The sequence below is a fragment of the Zea mays genome, chromosome 5 (genome assembly GCF_902167145.1).
Source record: "Zea mays cultivar B73 chromosome 5, Zm-B73-REFERENCE-NAM-5.0, whole genome shotgun sequence".
Taxonomy (NCBI): Eukaryota; Viridiplantae; Streptophyta; class Magnoliopsida; order Poales; family Poaceae; genus Zea; species Zea mays.
The window spans coordinates 1,115,828-1,131,948 of record NC_050100.1 but is presented as its reverse complement, the minus strand read 5'-3'; the positions used below and the strand labels follow the sequence as shown (position 1 = coordinate 1,131,948).

The 16,121-nt window shown below is 47.8% G+C and overlaps 3 protein-coding genes across 3 annotated transcripts; 2 read left to right on the top strand and 1 right to left on the bottom strand.

Moving 5' to 3' along the window:
- The first annotated feature begins 7,647 nt into the window (after positions 1 to 7,647).
- On the top strand, positions 7,648 to 10,667 carry LOC542205 (Outer envelope pore protein 24A chloroplastic). The gene is made up of 3 exons (NM_001351721.1): positions 7,648 to 7,955; positions 8,052 to 8,444; positions 10,402 to 10,667. The coding sequence occupies exons 1-3, from the start codon at positions 7,758 to 7,760 to the stop codon at positions 10,480 to 10,482; spliced, it is 672 nt and encodes a 223-aa protein (NP_001338650.1). The 5' UTR covers positions 7,648 to 7,757; the 3' UTR covers positions 10,483 to 10,667.
- Positions 10,668 to 11,946: 1,279 nt separating this feature from the next.
- Positions 11,947 to 13,447, top strand: LOC103625710 (S-norcoclaurine synthase 1). Its single transcript, NM_001351722.1, has one exon. It carries the CDS (start codon positions 12,215 to 12,217, stop codon positions 13,307 to 13,309), a length of 1,095 nt encoding a protein of 364 aa, NP_001338651.1. The 5' UTR covers positions 11,947 to 12,214; the 3' UTR covers positions 13,310 to 13,447.
- Positions 13,448 to 13,456: 9 nt separating this feature from the next.
- On the bottom strand, positions 13,457 to 14,466 carry LOC100280455 (uncharacterized). The gene is made up of 3 exons (NM_001153375.2): positions 14,128 to 14,466; positions 13,880 to 14,002; positions 13,457 to 13,804 (listed from the first exon to the last, which is right to left on the bottom strand). The coding sequence occupies exons 1-3, from the start codon at positions 14,293 to 14,295 to the stop codon at positions 13,676 to 13,678; spliced, it is 420 nt and encodes a 139-aa protein (NP_001146847.2). The 5' UTR covers positions 14,296 to 14,466; the 3' UTR covers positions 13,457 to 13,675.
- Positions 14,467 to 16,121: the final 1,655 nt, after the last annotated feature.

Sequence of the window (16,121 nt, the reverse complement as noted above, 5' to 3'; positions counted from 1 at the left end):
CAAAAACCTGTCCCGGTACTCACTGACAGACGATGACCCTTGCTTGAGAGCCAGGAACTCCTCCTTCTTCACTGTCATCAGACCTGCAGGTACATGGTACTGACGAAAGCTACTCCTGAACTCTTCCCAAGTCATGGCGTCAGGGTGGGCATGGGTGGCGAGGTAAGACTCCCACCATGATTGGGCTGCTCCTCTCAACAGACGGGGACCATACAAGACTTTCTCCCGGTCATCGCACTGAGCGGTGTGCAACTCCCACTCCACAGTGCGCAGCCAATCTTCAGCATCCATGGGGTCAGAAGAATGAGCAAACGTCGGTGGATGACCTCTCATGAATTCAGTACGCTTGTCTCTAGGCATCTGAGGCATCTGAGGCTGAGGTGGGGCCTGCTGCTGTTGCTGCTGCTGCTGCTGAATGGCGGCCAAAGTCTGACCGATGGCTTGGACTGCCTGAGTCTGCATCAGAAACATCTGCTTGATGGACATCGGAGGTGGGGGCGGCAGGTGCTGCTGCTGGGGCACCTCTTCCTGCGGAGCGGCTCGCTCCTGCTGAGCACGCCTTCCTCCTCTGCGCCTGTTCTCTGACATCTGCAGAATGCAACCACTCATCAGAACTGATCTGGCAAATCTTGCAGCATAAGAAAAGAGTATAGAATTCTCCAACAGCACTGAACAGATGAGCATCTTCACTGATCTCCAACACAGACCACACAGCTTCTCAGATAAAGAGGAAAGTAGAATAAAGGGTTTCCCAACTATATAACTATCTTCATTAACATAATAGGCAAACCAAAATGCAGGGGATACCCACACTCTGGTGACAATCATTACAAAGATCCAAACCAAACAAAGTTCATCATGACAAACATAAATGCACAGGATATAGCAAACTACCCTGTCTAACTAAGACTAACTAAAACTGAGACTAACGCTAAACTGAAGCTTCTATGTATAAATATATTTCGTATTAATTACAAGATCCAACTCTAACGATCTATGGTTCTAGAGTTATCTTGGTCTTGCAGTCGGGATTGCCATAAGACTGGGATCCACGCTGAGGTGAACGGTACAGATGCTGAGTCCCGAAGGGAGCGGGGGAACCATCCTCCAGGTGACGACGTTCCGCGCGCTCAGCCCGCAGCTGGGCGATCTCAGCACGAGCCCTACTCAGCTCGTCCAGTGCATGGTCCAGCTCCGTGTTTAGCACGGCGGCTAGGTTGACTGTGCTGCTCAACCTAGGATTGCCCTCACCGACAGGTGAGACAATCACGCCTCCTGTGCTGCCAGATGGACGGCGGGGGTAATACTTCAGGTCAAGACCGTCAGCTACCCCACCGAAAACCGAGCAGTAGTGCGAAAGCGCACGCCGTGCAGCATCTTGCATGGCTGCCTCAGCTGAGTCCCGTTCAGAGATAGAATAGTGCTCTGAGCAGGCCTCTGCACCCTGGAGACTGTTCTCCGGACGGCGCACCAAGCAAGTTGCCTCCCAGCGGTCCGGGTAGACCCCGCGACTATGCTGGTAGACCACACAGCGATACTCGACGGACCAAGTATGCCGGTCAAATGCCCGACGTAGCAGGGTGTCGAGCGCATCATGGAAGTGACACCCGCGAGCAGCGTCACGAGTGATGGAACGAGCAAACCATCCTTCCAGCTCATGGTTAGCAGAGAGGTCGGTGCCGTGGCTCGAGCTGTCGTCGCCACCTCCGTCGTCTGGATCTCCTCCAGCAGCTACTCCAGAAGCTGGGGCGCCCAGTGGTGGTGCAGGGGGCGCCTCCAGGGGAAGCTTAGGGGAGCAGCTCCTCACAGACTCTATCTCCTGGTGGAGCGAGGAAGAAGAGCCCTGCTGCTCCTGTCGTCGACGCTCCTGCTCCTCATGCAGGCGGTGGTGCAGTCTCTCCAAGTGGCTGGACTGTCCGGCCACAGGACGGCGAAGCGGACGCTCAGCAAGGCGGGAGGGTAAGAAGGGGATGATGGACTTACGTGCAGTGTGTCTAAGTCGAGCCATCTATAAAAGATATCGCAAGCAAAAGGGTGAGAACAGAATTAATATGACCAGCAAATAATGAATCATAAGTAAATGAAGGATTAGAATAAAACATGATTTTCAGCAAGGTATAGTATATAGTAGAACATAGGTTTGGTCGGTATGACCAACTTTTGAAGGGATATCAAAGTCAAGGAAGGGACAGAGGTCTATAGTCCTTAGAACGACCATTCTACTCTAGGTTAGCGGTCCTACAGTCAGCACGGCTTTGATACCACTTATGTCACACCCGGTTTTAGAAGGCAAACCGAATGCGAACCATGTACGTGCCAGGATCAGTTATTCACGCACACAGCAGTTATATAATATGGACATCATCACACAGTGCTCAAAATAGTATTAATAAGGGAAATAGTCGATTACATCGTACGTCTGAGACGTCCATATAGTTCTTACAATAAATCAAAGTGCGGAAAAGAAACGTAGATAAACGCGGCCTTCACAGGCAGCCGACTGGGGGTTGCCGCTAACCCACACCTAGAACTCGTCGTAGTCTTGGAACTCCTGGAAGTCTCCTTCCACAGCTTCATCTTCGCCTGAGCAGTGGTTGCAATGCTGACAACCTGGGGATGGGGGGGGGTTTGGTGTGTAGAGCAAGGGTGAGTACACATCAACATACTCAGCAAGTATCCTGTTTGGCTATAGTGGACTAGCTTTATATGGGGATAAGTCAAGCAGTTGCTTTTAGTTGGTCAGATTATTATTTACTAATAGAAAGCCAAGTTTTAGCATTAACCCAAGTTATTAACCCGATGTACCCTTTCCAAACGGAAAGAATACCACTTACCATCACCATAGTCATAACCAAAACCATCGATTCTCATAGCCACCTGTACCACAATGTCTCTGATCAAGTACCACTAATCACTGGAGCTCCCTTGGCCGCTCATAACCGCGAGCACGGCTGATATATCAGTTTTCAAACACTCTGCAGAGGTTGTGCACTTTACCCACAAGCCGTGATTCCCTCTTGCCTCGGGCCGATCAAACCCTTAAACACTACCAAGGTGAATAGGCAGGGTTTCACTACGTAGCTTTTACAAAGATTCCTCGGGGCTGTAGCCACCCGTTAGGTTTCCTAAATGCACCGCACTCCTCCCCAAGGGGCGAACCCAAACTTGGCAGAGCGAGCCGCATACACCGAGCCCCATTGACGGCACGACGGCTAAGTGAACTACACCCGGATCCTCTAATTATTCAGCTAAGGGCACCCCATTCCACCCTCATGGTTGCACTGTTTTCCCGGGCGGTCATCCATAGAACAGGTCCTTACGGAGAGGCACTCGAGAAACCGCTCGAGCCCCCTTGAAGACCACAAGTACAACATCATAATAAGAGAAAGGAAAACAGCGTATCATAGATAATCTCATCATGTTCATTGATTAGAGTTGAGCGATAGCATAAAGCTAAATAATAATAATAATAATCCAACCCAGATAGGTAAACAAGGACATGGATAACAAAAGCTAGTCAATCCTTAGGTATGAATGTGTAAAGCGGGAGGTGAATTAAAGAATGAATAGGACAGAGATAGGTCAAAGGACACTTGCCTCCACCAACCGACTGCTGCTCAGGGGCTTCTCCTGCGAGCTCCTCGGGCTCTTCGACCGGATCGTTCTCTATGCGATTGCAAGCATACATACATTCATCCATTCAAATTGGGAAACAAACAGTACATCATACAAGGGAACAGATAAAGTGAATATGCATCAAGTATGACATTCGGTATCGCACTCATTATGGTTAGAAAGAAACGGGAAAAGGTCTCGCGGGAGGGGGGGTTAAAGCTTATGCACTAATGATTAGTTACAATTGGCTCTAACAAAAGAATTCAGTTATATGCACTAATGGAAACCTAGTCGTTTTTAGTTGATCAGACTGGATAAACAATTGGTTGTATGAACCTACTAGCGTAACGAAATTCTAAATTAAGTTTCCTATTTCAATAATATGAACAATGATTAACCTACCGAAAATAAAATAAGTAACAGTAATGAAAGACAATATAATAATATAAAAAAATAAAAATAAAAAAGGGGGGCGGTTGAACCGGCCAGGGGGGCGGTTGAACCGGCCAGGGGGCGGTTGAACCGGCCTGGGGCAGGGGCGGGGGCGGCCGAGCCGGCGGCGCGCAGGGGCGGCTGGGCAGGGGCGGGCGGTTGGGCCGGGGCCGGGGCGGCCGAGGCCGGGCGGCCACAGGGGCGGCCAAGCCGGGCGGGCACGGGGACGGCCGAGCCGGGCGGGCACGGGGCAGGGCGCGCGGGGGCGGCCGAGCCGGCCATGGCGGCCGAGCTGGGCGGCGGGCGGCCGAGCGGCGAGGGGAAAGGGGGAGGGGAGATGGGGGAGGGAGGAGAGGGGGAGGGGGATCTCACCGGGGACGGGCGGCTGAGCGGCGAGGCGACCGAGCGGCGGGGCGGCGGCTAGGGCAGGGGGCGGCGGCTTGGGCAGGGGGCGGCGGCTGGGGTGGGGAAGAGAGAAAATGAGAGGGAGGGAGAGGGAGAGGGGTTTTGGGGAAAATAAAGGGAGGGGGGCGGCATGGGCCAACTGGGCCCAAAGGGGGCGCGCGGGGGGGGGGGGTGACTGGGCCGGCCAGGGGCGGTCCACGACGCGGGAGAGAGAAAAAAGAGAGAGAGAAAGAAAAAGAAAAAGAAAAAAAGGTTTTTCTCCCTTTCGAAATCCGATCTTTCTAAATGAATGCACTTACATCCCTAAGCAAATCAAAGTATGCATAGTTCGGCATGGTGCATCAAACAACATCAAGTAATTTTAGGGTTTTTCTTTACACGGGAATTCCAAGCCGAACTCCGTTATAACTTTGGAAAAGATCAAGGTTTAGCGAGGGAATGAGAAAAAGAAAAGGGTAACGCCTGAATTTGGTGAAAGAAAAGAAGAAAAAATTCTACCCCCAAATTCAGGGCGTTACACACGCGGCACATTCACTCGTCGGCTTAGGGACCCCCCGGTCTCGAAACGCCGACAAGTTTAAAAGCTCCAAGCCAAATAAGAGGGCATCATATTTGGCTTGATTGTTAGTGCAATAAGGTTTTAATCGGCTAGAGAAGTCAAAATAGGCGTTACTTGGTGAACCAAGCACGATGCCAATCCCTTGTTCTTCATTGCAAACTGATCCATCAAAATACATAGTCTAGGGAGTAACAATGAGGTATAATATATCTAGTGTATAAGCATCATCAATCCAATGTTCTACAATAGAATCCGCTACGACCTGGCCTTTCATAGCTTTTAATGGTTCATAGGCCAAATCATACTCTTTAAGTGCATAAGCCCATTCGCCAATCCTGCCACTCATGATCGGGTTTTGCAACATGTATTTTGATCACATCGGTTTGACCAAAAAAGTGCAATGACTAGATAATAAATAACACCTACACTCGGTGCATGCATAACACATGCATAGACATAACTTCTCAACGAAAGTGTACCTTGTTTCAGCGTTCATCAGCCTCCGACTTAGGTAGGTTACCACATGCTCCTTTCATTTGGTCTCTTGTGTCAGAACAACTCTAATGACTTTTTTCTTCGGCTGCAATGTATAACCTGGATGACACTCTCGCCCGTGGCGCTTTTAACACGGGAGTGAAAGACAAATATTTTCTAATGATATTAAATGCTTCCTGTTGTTATGCCCACAGGTGAATTCGACATCATTTTTAAGCCAAAGGATAGGAGTGAAGGCATCGGTCTTCCCAGCTAGATTAGAAATAAACCTTTGTAAATAATTTACCTTGCCGAGAAACTTCTGCATTTCAAGCTTACAGGTTGGAGGCCCCACATTCCGAATGGATTTAATTCAGTCAGGGTCTATCTCTATACCATGTTCATGAATGATAAATCATAAGAATTTACCAGCCGACACTCCAAAAGCACATTTGCGTGGGTTCATCTTTAGACTGTACCGACACATTTTATCAAAGGTTTTACGGAAATCAGCTATATAAGAACTAAACTTAGCTGATTTGACTACAATATCATCAATGTAAACTTCCCAATGTTTTCCAACAGCTCGTGAAAGATCAAATTCATAGCCCTCTGATAAGTAGTGCCAACATTTTTTCAGACCAAATGTCATGACAATCCGCTCAAATAAATTAATGAAGCCTGGAAATATAAAGTCCGTTTTAGACGCATCTTCTTCTGTCATAAAAATCTGATTATATCCGGCATTACCATCAAAAAAGCTAATAATTCTATTTCCTGATGCATTATTAATCAATGTATCGGTTATGAGCATAAGATATTCATCTTTAGGAGTTACTCTAATTAAATTACAGAAATCAATGCATACTCTGAGCTTACGTGATTATTTCTTTTCCACCGACACAATATTGGAGACCAACTCCACGTATCTGCAAGGTCTAATGAAATTAGCTTCTACCAGCCGGTGAATTTCGTCCTTTGTTTGTGAGAGCACGTATGGACGAATGTTCTGTTTTTTGCTTGAAAGTTGTGAACCCGGACTAAATAGGCAGTCAATGTTCTACTATCTCTCGGCTTAATCATGACATCTCAGTGTAATTCAAAGCAAAGCATTCCAAATATTGTTTTAATAGACCGACCATTTCATCTATAAAGTCGGTCTTCAGAGTCTTGTTTACAAAAGTCAGCCTCAGAGTTTTACCATCTTTTATATCAATCTCCTCCAATATTATTGCATTATCTCTAATATCGGCATCAAACTTAGTATTAGGGTGTGCCATTTTTTTTTCATTTGCTCCTAGGTCGAGTCTCTTCTTGCACAGTGTCGCCGCCACCGTGGATTGTGCATCTTGTAGCAAAAAGGCCCAAACATTTTATCCAAGCCAGCTCCGACGAAGACTTGGAACCGGTGTGCTGGAGGTGATCGACCTGGACGACGACTTCGTGTGGGTGCATGACTACCACTTCATTCAAAAGTTTTTTAAGGGAAAAAAGATATATGTTGGGATACTTGGGGGATGTTTATTTAAGAATCAATTCATACAAGGTGAGTTAGTGCATAATAAGTTTATTCCTCAAATTTGGTGTGATGACTTCATTCCTCATAACAATACTAATAACTAACTATAAGGAATGAGATAATCAATACATTTCATTTAACAAACCAAACAAAAAAAGTGACGAGTGAAAATATGATAGACTAGTTCATTACTCAAAATAAAGACCCTGTTGTTTTTTGAAAAAGATGACCTCAAAAAACCAGGTATTAAGAGATATATTTTTAGGAGCTTATGGAGATCTCTAAGAATTAAGATAATGATGATCCAACGGTACTTCATCGAGTTAAGACAAAGACAATATAATCACCGGAGATCATGCATATGATCTTGATCAAAATTCAGTGGATAGTTACAAGGTAGGGATATCAATCAGTAATTTAAAGTAGTTCACTGAACATGAACAATGCTGGAGCTGGAAGAAGGTGAACCAACACAACCATCGCGATGACCATGAGATCAAAGGCAACCTTTCATGAGTGGGCCGGGCCACTTAGACCAACATGGGGTAGGGAGGGAGGAGCCCAGGCCCAGGAAGGACTCCGTCCGGGTACGGCGGCGGCGTTGGGCGCGATGCAAAAGGCGAAAGAAGCGAAGAAGATAAGGAGGGACCAAGACCAACCCAGTGCACCACACAAGGCATTGTCAGCGGCGGCGGCGGCGGCGGGCCGGCGGAGACTCCCAGGCCAGGAGCAGTCTGCCGATTGGAAGGGGAGATGAAGGCCACGCTCAAGGGCCGCTACGAGGGCGACAAGGCCACGGCCGCCACCACCCTCGCCGCCCCCGCCGGCGACCTCCGCCTCAAGGCCTCCGCCACCGAGGCCGCCTTCACCAACGGTCCTTCCCTGCGAGGCCTCACCCTCACCCTCGAGAAGCCCGGCGCCTTCCTCGTTGACCTCAAGCCCCACAACCAGGTAAACCGTCCTCGTGGCTCCTTCTCTCCTTAGCGTCTACACCTACCTTCTCTCCCCGCTCACCTACCCCTACCCGATTGGGGGCGGCTGCCGCAGGATGTGCGCTTTCAGTTCATGAACTCCGCGCTCGTGCTCGACAAGCGCGTCAGCCTCACCTACACTCACTCCACTAGCCTCGCCGCGGCCCCCGCCGCCGCGCCGCCCTCCCGCACCGCGCTCGACTGCACCGTCACTTTCGACCCCGCCAACAAGGTCAGCCTCTCCCACTCGCTAGGCTCCGGCGGCTGCCGCCTCAAGTACACCTACGCGCACGGGGTCGACCGCCTCACCACCATCGAGCCCCTCTTCGACACCAACAAGAACGCATGGGAGTTCGCCATCACCAGGAAGTTCGCCGGAGGGGACGCCGTCAAGGGCACCTACCAGGCCTCCACCAAGCTGCTCGGCCTCGAGTGGAGCAGGGACTCTCTCGCCGGCGGCTCCTTCAAGGTCTGTGCCTCTTCTTCCGCTCTCTTACTATTACTACTTACTTGTTACTGCTTGTACTTCTTTGAGTTTCATTGATGTATGCCTCCACCTATTAGGATCCTGAATTGCATGCGACTCAGAAATGAGGATCTTTTTTCCGGTTTTCTAGGCTAGGACGACAACCAAATGTATGCTTCCATTTTCCTATTGTACTAGTGAGTGTTGCACTGTTGCTTCCCACATGACAGACATGAATCCGTGCAAGTGCAAGCCTGGAGAATGGGTATACATTGAAATTGTGTATGCACGAACGCTCACATGTGCACAATTGTTTGTGTGGTTGGGCGCTGGCCTAGGTGGTTCGAACTTGCAAAGGATTCGTTATTGCGAATAAGAGACATGCCTTACACACCTGGGTACATGTTCAGACTTGAGAGCACTTGCTACTTCAATCACAAAAAAAAGATTGTTCTTTCTTTGTGTTGGCTTTCAGTTTTACTTTCATTAGCAATCCCTGGTAACTACTTGTTGTCAATAGAACATTTTTGAAGGGAAGCAATCCCATTTTTGCTTGTTGAGTGCAAAAGAAGGTTCTTTATTGACTCTTGAGTATATGTTGTTCTGTGTTATGGCTGATGGGAGGAGAATGGAGACATTTTTCACGTCCACTGCGGCTATAGATATGTTTTGATGATGAGGTTTGCTCTAGGAAATTTAGGATTTAGTTCAAATTTGAACTTTGCGCTGAGTATTTAAATAGAAACCCCCCATCCAATCATGCCATATCTTCCTTACAAATCCCTAGCTAGTCCAAGCAGCATTATTGAACTTGCATTCTGTTTGAAACTTTGAATTCTGGTTTCTTCAGTTGTTTTAAGACTCAAAACATCCATTTTTTATGCAAGCAGTCAGAATCGAAACTAAGAAAGTAATTATAAAGCATTGTGGGTACATGACACAAAGTTCGTTTTATTTTGGAGGGGGTGGGGGAGACAATCCCATCTGAGCTGTATTGAGGGTCCAAAAAGGTTCCATAATTGGATATAATGGCTGTGGACCTGTGGTCACCAAAATCACCTGAACCTGAAATTACTTGAAGAGCCTGTTGTGTGGGGAAGTGAGTAATTAAGTCAGTACAATTTGAGAATATAGTTTTTTCCTCCAAACATTTTTAATTGTCCTGCATGCAGATACTATACTGCGAAAATTGGATGATATAGCCAGTGAATTATGTTCAGTTGAGCTCGGGGATATCAGAATAAACCAGTAGAAAATGTCCCATATCTATGTCTCATACATAGAAACCGTCAAGTTTGAGAAAGTCTTGCTCAGTTGAGGCATAGCTTCTTGGAAGTTGAAGCTATTCTACAGCTGTCTGGTTGATGGTTGCTTGAATAGAGGAGAGCTGGTGTGGGAATATGAGGGCATGTATAGTGGTGTTTAATGTGGGGGCTCTTAAGGTGTTTTAGGGGGTTATTTGCAAAAAAATCTTAGAGCCGTCTCTCCGTGAAGAGACGCCTCTAGCTCGTAAACCAAGTAACAACAGACGCCTCACTTCCCACTGTACGAATTTGTCGTCTGTTCTATCGATCTGATGCTACACAAATACATTTAATTCTGTATTTATTAATAGACTACGTTTAGAGACACTCCATTGTACAATAGAGTCTCTTAGTTATCTCCTGTGCTTGGAGAACCGTTTTGGTGTCTCTCCACTATACATGCCCTGAGAGGACTCAGGATACTGTGATGCATATGTGTACTTTGGTAGTTCAGTAAATGAATTTTGATCTTTGAGCACATGGATTTGGATCCTGTCGATGTGATAAGGAAATACTACACCTCCAGTTCGATTTGTAAGGCATCTTTGCATTTTGGAGGAAGACCTTTATATGACATATGTATGCCGAGGAGAAAGATGAGTTTTGTTACATTTGGATGGAATGTGATAGTCTGACTGATGCTTCCTTTTGTGCAGGTTGCGACGACATTCGATTTGTCGGACCAAAGCAAAGCACCAAAGCTAATAGCAGAGAGCACGTGGAACTACGAAATATGAAAAATGGAAGTGTCCTTCTCATATCATACATACTGCTTGATTGCTGTATCCTCCTGAACTATGGAGCTATTGTTTTTTCGGAACCCTTGGTGGTGGTTTACATCTGATTCTTTTGATCATTTTTTCGGCTGTCGTGTCATGGGAGTTTTCACTGAGCTGCGGTCGTGCCATTGGAGTTTTCTGTTGAGAATGAATGAACGACGAGTATGGTCTATGTTCCTGGGGTTTGTTTGCGTGGAAGCCCGTCTGGGTTCTGGCTTCTGCTCATGTGGTGGCGTCAACTCATGAAAAATGGAAGTGTCCCTAAATTGTCAAACAATGTGACTAAACTGTCTGTCTCTAGTCTCTCGAGGGGTGACTAAAAAAGACTAAACCATATAAATTCCATCTTTTGTCCACCCTTTATTTCATTTACACTAGTGGCAGAAGAATGCTAAGGGGTATTTTAGTCATCTTATGATTCATTTAATGTGTTTTGAATAGTTTTAGTCCGTATAACCAAACAGGGTAGAGATTAAACTTTAGGTTCTATTTGGTTCGAGGGACTATATTTTGGGACTATATTTTAGTATTATTTAGTCTCTAACTTGGTAAACGGTGGGACTAAAACATGGATTAAATTATTTTAGCATCTAGTCCTTAAGGAGTGGCGAAAGGGCCTCTAGCTGAGTTGGTTAGGTGGTCTGAGTAGCACTTCTCATGTCATGGGTTCGACTTCCCGTGTGAGCGAATTTCCAGGCTGTGGTAAAAAAAATCCCCTCGTCTGTCCCACGCCAAAGTACAGGTCTAAGGCTCAGTCCCGGTCGTGGTCGTTCTCACATGGGCTTCGATGTCGCTGTGTATGGGTGGGGCAGGGGTTCGGGGGTTTTCTTGACCTTTGTGAGAAGGTCTTCTTCTTAATACAATATCCGAGGGCTGTCTTACCCCCGCATGTCAAGTTTTTTTAGTCCTTAAGGAGTGACTAAAAGGTACTAAACCATATAGATCCTATATTTTGTCCCTCCTTTATTTTAGTTGCACTAATGATAGAAGAATGCTAAAGCGTATTTTAGTACTCTTATGATACGGAGACGTTCTGTCCCAGTTTTGTTGGTGTTTGGTTACAAAGTAACTAGAACGGAGTGACTCCAATTAGGGAATATTCTCTTCAGATCCGGAACCATCCTACTCCAAAAAATCAATGGGACGAAGCCGCTCTGTTCCCAACCCGCTCGCACGGCTCGCCCTCCCATCCGTGTGCACAGCAGCTCGCGCGCCTCCCTCTGCAACCAAACAAAAAACATAACCGCTCTGTTCCAGTTCACTTTGCAACCAAACAAAAAACAGAGCCGCTCCATTCCAGCTTACCAAACACAGAACATAGCGGCTCCGTTCCTAGAATCAGGGATGAAACGGTTCCGTTCTACTTGGTTCCTCAACCAAACACTACCTTAATATATTTTGAATATTTTTAGTCTCTAAAACCAAATATGATAGAGACTAAGTCTCATGCTAAAGTAACCCCAACATGTTATTAGTTTTCTAACTGAATTTTAGTCCATGCATCGAATGAAACAAAACGAGGCCTAAATTTGCAGGCAAATGGAGGCCTGGCCGGCCACCAACCAAAGTAGCAGCTGTTGTTGATGCAGACCGGCGGCCGGCTGCGGCTGCGACGGAAGAAAAGTCACTCACTCACGGTCACGGATGGACGACCATCTCCAGTTCCAGTTCCAACACCACCAACTCCCATATGGACGCCAAGCCGCGCAACCTGGGCGGCTCGCTGCCGGTGCCCAACGTGCAGGACCTGGCCGCGCGCCCCGGCGACGAACTCACGCCGCCCGTGCTAAGCCGCTACCTCCGCGACGACGTCGACGGCGCAGACGCCAACGGCGACGCGGCCTCCTCGGTGCCGGTAGTTGACCTCGCGAGGCTCCTGGACCCGTCGTCGCACGGAGACGAGGAGTCCGCCAAACTGAAGGCGGCCTGCGAGGAGTGGGGCTTCTTCCAGGTGATCAACCACGGGGTGCCCGACGCGGTGGTCGCGGACGTGAAGGCAGACCTGCAGGCCTTCTTCCGCCTCCCGCTCGCCGACAAGCGCGCGGTGGCGCAGGAGCCCGGCGGGATCGAGGGGTACGGGCAGGCCTTCGTGGTCTCCGAGGACCAGAAGCTGGACTGGGCCGACATGCTTTTCCTGTCCACGCAGCCGCCCGAGTACCGGGCCCCGCGCTTCTGGCCGGCGCGCCCGGCCACGTTCGGGGACTCGCTGGCGCGCTACTCTGCCGAGGTGCAGCGCGTGGCCGCCCGCCTGCTGGCGTCCATGGCCGCGAACCTGGGCGTGGCGGACGCCGCGAGGCTGGCCAGGGTCGCCGACGCGCAGGCCGTGCGCGTCAACTACTACCCGGCGTGCCCGCACGGCAGGGGCAGGGTGCTGGGCCTGTCGCCGCACTCGGACGCCGCCGGCCTCACGCTGCTGCTCCAGGTCAGCGCCGTCCCGGGGCTGCAGATCAGGAGGCGCGGCGCGTGGATCAGCGTCGACCCCATCCCCGGAGCGCTGGTGGCCAACGTCGGCGACGTCGTCGAGGTGCTCACCAACGGCAGGTACAAGAGCATCGAGCACCGGGCGCTGGTTAGCCCCACCCACCACCGGGTGTCCGTCGCAGCCTTCCACTCCGCCAGGTTCGGCGACACTTACGCGCCGCTTGAGGAGACGATTGTCGATGGTGATGAGCCAGCGAGGTACAGGAGCATTGGCGTCGAGGACTACGTCCGCCTGGTGCTGTCTAGTAAGCTCCAAGGAAAGAACATAATGGACGCCATGAAGATCAATCCGGTCACTGAATGAATGAGTGAATCATCATTATATAAGAACAAAAGTTCTGATTTGTGTGTGTCGTTTTGAATCGTCTTTACATTTACAATAAGAGCAGCGGGCGGATTGCTCTTGGTCAAACTTGAAGTAAACCATGAACATGTTCCGAATCGAAGAGAATTGGGTACCGTCTCTCATCTCTCGGCGGCAGTTTTATTTATTATAATAATCCCAAACCACCAAAAGGCATGCATATGCATACATATTTCATATTATGATAGAAGAAGAAGAAGAAAGAAAAGAAACTGGGTAATTTTTTTTCTGACTAATAATTGCAATAAGGAGCACTATGGTCTCAAATCAAAACCACCCATCGTCATCCCTCCTCCGGACAGCGTTTCAAGCGTCCTTCTCCGCGATAAGCTTGTCGATGAGAGCAGCAGCGTCCTCCACCGTCTGGATCTCTTGAGCGCTCGATTCGTCCACGCTGATTTGGAACGCTTCCTCAAGCCCCATCACGATTTCAACCTAGTAACAACACACCAGATTCTTTGTTTGTTTGTTTGTTTGAGATCATCAGACAAACAAACAGAGTACTGTTACCGTGTCCAGTGAGTCGGCTCCAATGTCTACAAACTTTGTCTCTCCTGTTACTCCGGTGTCTTCGGGTAGAGCTAACTGATTCTTCACGATCTCGCTGACCTTCTCAACTGTTTCTTGTTTTGCCTATCAAGAAATCGAAAATCAACCGTTGTCATGCATGCATGAACAACACAAATCAAACTGAAGACGCTTTGTTTTGCTTTGCTATTGCTATTGCTACTGATAGGGTCGGAGGTAGTAGTACGTACCAGCGAACAGGACACTTGAGAGCGCTTCTGCATCCGAATCGATGGAAAGCTTGCTCTTTGCCCGGGGAAACTGAGAGATGCCAATACTCGGAACGACGACGCTGCATCCATGGCTGCTTTCACTTGGACCCGCAGCGCCGGGGAGTATGCGGCGACCGGAGCAGCCATGGCTGCAACTCCACGAGCGATGAGTGAGAAAGAGAGGCAGGGAGAAGAATGAGTGGGAGCTGAGGGCTGCGGCGCGGGCGCTTTGTTATTACGGCGATGAGGGGAGGCCGCGGCGGCGTTGCCTCGTGTCCATCGACGACCGTCGATGGAATCAACTCCAATTGCCCATGCGTCTTTGGGACGATCACCAGATTAAACCAAGCCCAATCTTGTTGTTTACGATAAAACCTACAATTGAATACTGAAGCGCCGCCAACAAGAGCTAAAGCTTCCACATCAGATTAACCCTATAATACTGATGCAAACGATGATTCCAAAATAACACTACCTATCTTACGATTGTTACTTGAGCTCACTCCGCGTCTCAGTTTTATGAAGACTCAAAAGTTTTAATTTTAGGCATATGTCTCGTTTTTCAAAAAACAAAATCAAACCTTTTACAAATCTAAGATGGCCATAAAAGAAAAAGGAAATTTGCATATAACGGTAGATATAATTGATTTTTTTTCATCCGCTAGATCTTCATTATAACCCGCAAAAATGGCAAAGGCGAGCTAGACATTGTGAATACAACCAACAAATCAACAAAATCGTAAAAAAAACTTTTTCTCAAAGTTTCACAATGCTAAGGTCAACAACAGCAAGATTATCGTAACACACGAAGACCAATGAAATATACAAACCTTGGAGCAGTCAAAACAAATGTTCAACCATGTCAAACTTCAATGTATTAATCAACTACAAAATCTAGAGACAATGTTATATCGAGGTTTTCACCTTAGAAAAAATCATGATTTTGCAAGATTCAGACCTTCACGTTAGCCCTATGTCCGTGAAAAACTACTATCGAGGTTTTCACCACAACTAAACATCTTTTTTTACCAACACAGACTTGCAGATTCGACTTTTTGCGTCAGATGCAATCGAAGATTTCGCCGCGAAACCTCGACTACGAAGACTAAGTGCATGAAGCTTCATACATAACTCCTACACTGGAAGAAAGACACACGAAGATTACATTGTGTGGAGCTTCATCCATGAAGATTGCGTACGACAACAAATATCCTACAAAGCCTTCATGAAAAGAACCACCTCAAGACTTCAAATGATGAAGTTGGAGAATATTCGTATAGAACCACCTCGAGAGGGCCTGGCAACTTTGTGAGCGCTAAAGGTGAGGTGTCGACAAGCTCATCAAGTCAACCAGTGTTAGGAGGAGCCTTCATGCTTGGAGGTAGCTTCACCATGGTCGTGATATATACACTTTGGGAGTGACAATGGTCATGCTTCCCTAAGGCCTATGAGGGTAAACAATGCAACATCCCTAGGGCATTGCACACCCAAGCTAGACATGTGCCAAAATCTGGCTTTCATAGATGCTGTTATGTGGGCTCATCAAGTCAAATCCACTCGATAGGGGCTGCAACAGCGATGACTATATGAGATTCATAATACTCATATGATGCGGCTCAAGACTCGAGTTGCTAGAGTAGGTGGTAGAGACAAGGAAAAAAATCTTGTATGCCACCAGATTTTATACTCATTCATTGTGTGCCACTGAGTGGCATATATGTAATTTTTTTGTGTGTATGACATGTAGGTCCGGTGGCACATAAGGAATGAGTATATTTTTCGATGTCATACATGGAACTGCTCCTAGAGACAATCGCTTGAATCGACGAACATGCTTACTTCGCCATATTTATGTTGCATAAAAAACATGATAATCAAGAGAAAACGCATCAGGTTATGCGTGGCATGCCAAATATCATTGAGCAACAACACTCAGATACATAGAGTACCAAAAAGAGTGGTGAGAGAGAGTT

Excerpts from the sequence above, each read along its gene's own strand:
- LOC103625710 (NM_001351722.1), top strand. The coding sequence starts at position 12,215 with ATGGACGCCAAGCCGCGCAACCTGGGCGGCTCGCTGCCGGTGCCCAAC.
- LOC100280455 (NM_001153375.2), bottom strand. The coding sequence starts at position 14,295 with ATGGCTGCTCCGGTCGCCGCATACTCCCCGGCGCTGCGGGTCCAAGTG. Across the intron at positions 14,003-14,127 it reads CTCAAGTGTCCTGTTCGCTG|GCAAAACAAGAAACAGTTGA; the intron begins GTACGTACTACT and ends ATTTCTTGATAG. Across the intron at positions 13,805-13,879 it reads GAGCCGACTCACTGGACACG|GTTGAAATCGTGATGGGGCT; the intron begins GTAACAGTACTC and ends TGTTGTTACTAG.
- LOC542205 (NM_001351721.1), top strand. The coding sequence starts at position 7,758 with ATGAAGGCCACGCTCAAGGGCCGCTACGAGGGCGACAAGGCCACGGCC. Across the intron at positions 7,956-8,051 it reads ACCTCAAGCCCCACAACCAG|GATGTGCGCTTTCAGTTCAT; the intron begins GTAAACCGTCCT and ends CGGCTGCCGCAG. Across the intron at positions 8,445-10,401 it reads TCGCCGGCGGCTCCTTCAAG|GTTGCGACGACATTCGATTT; the intron begins GTCTGTGCCTCT and ends CCTTTTGTGCAG.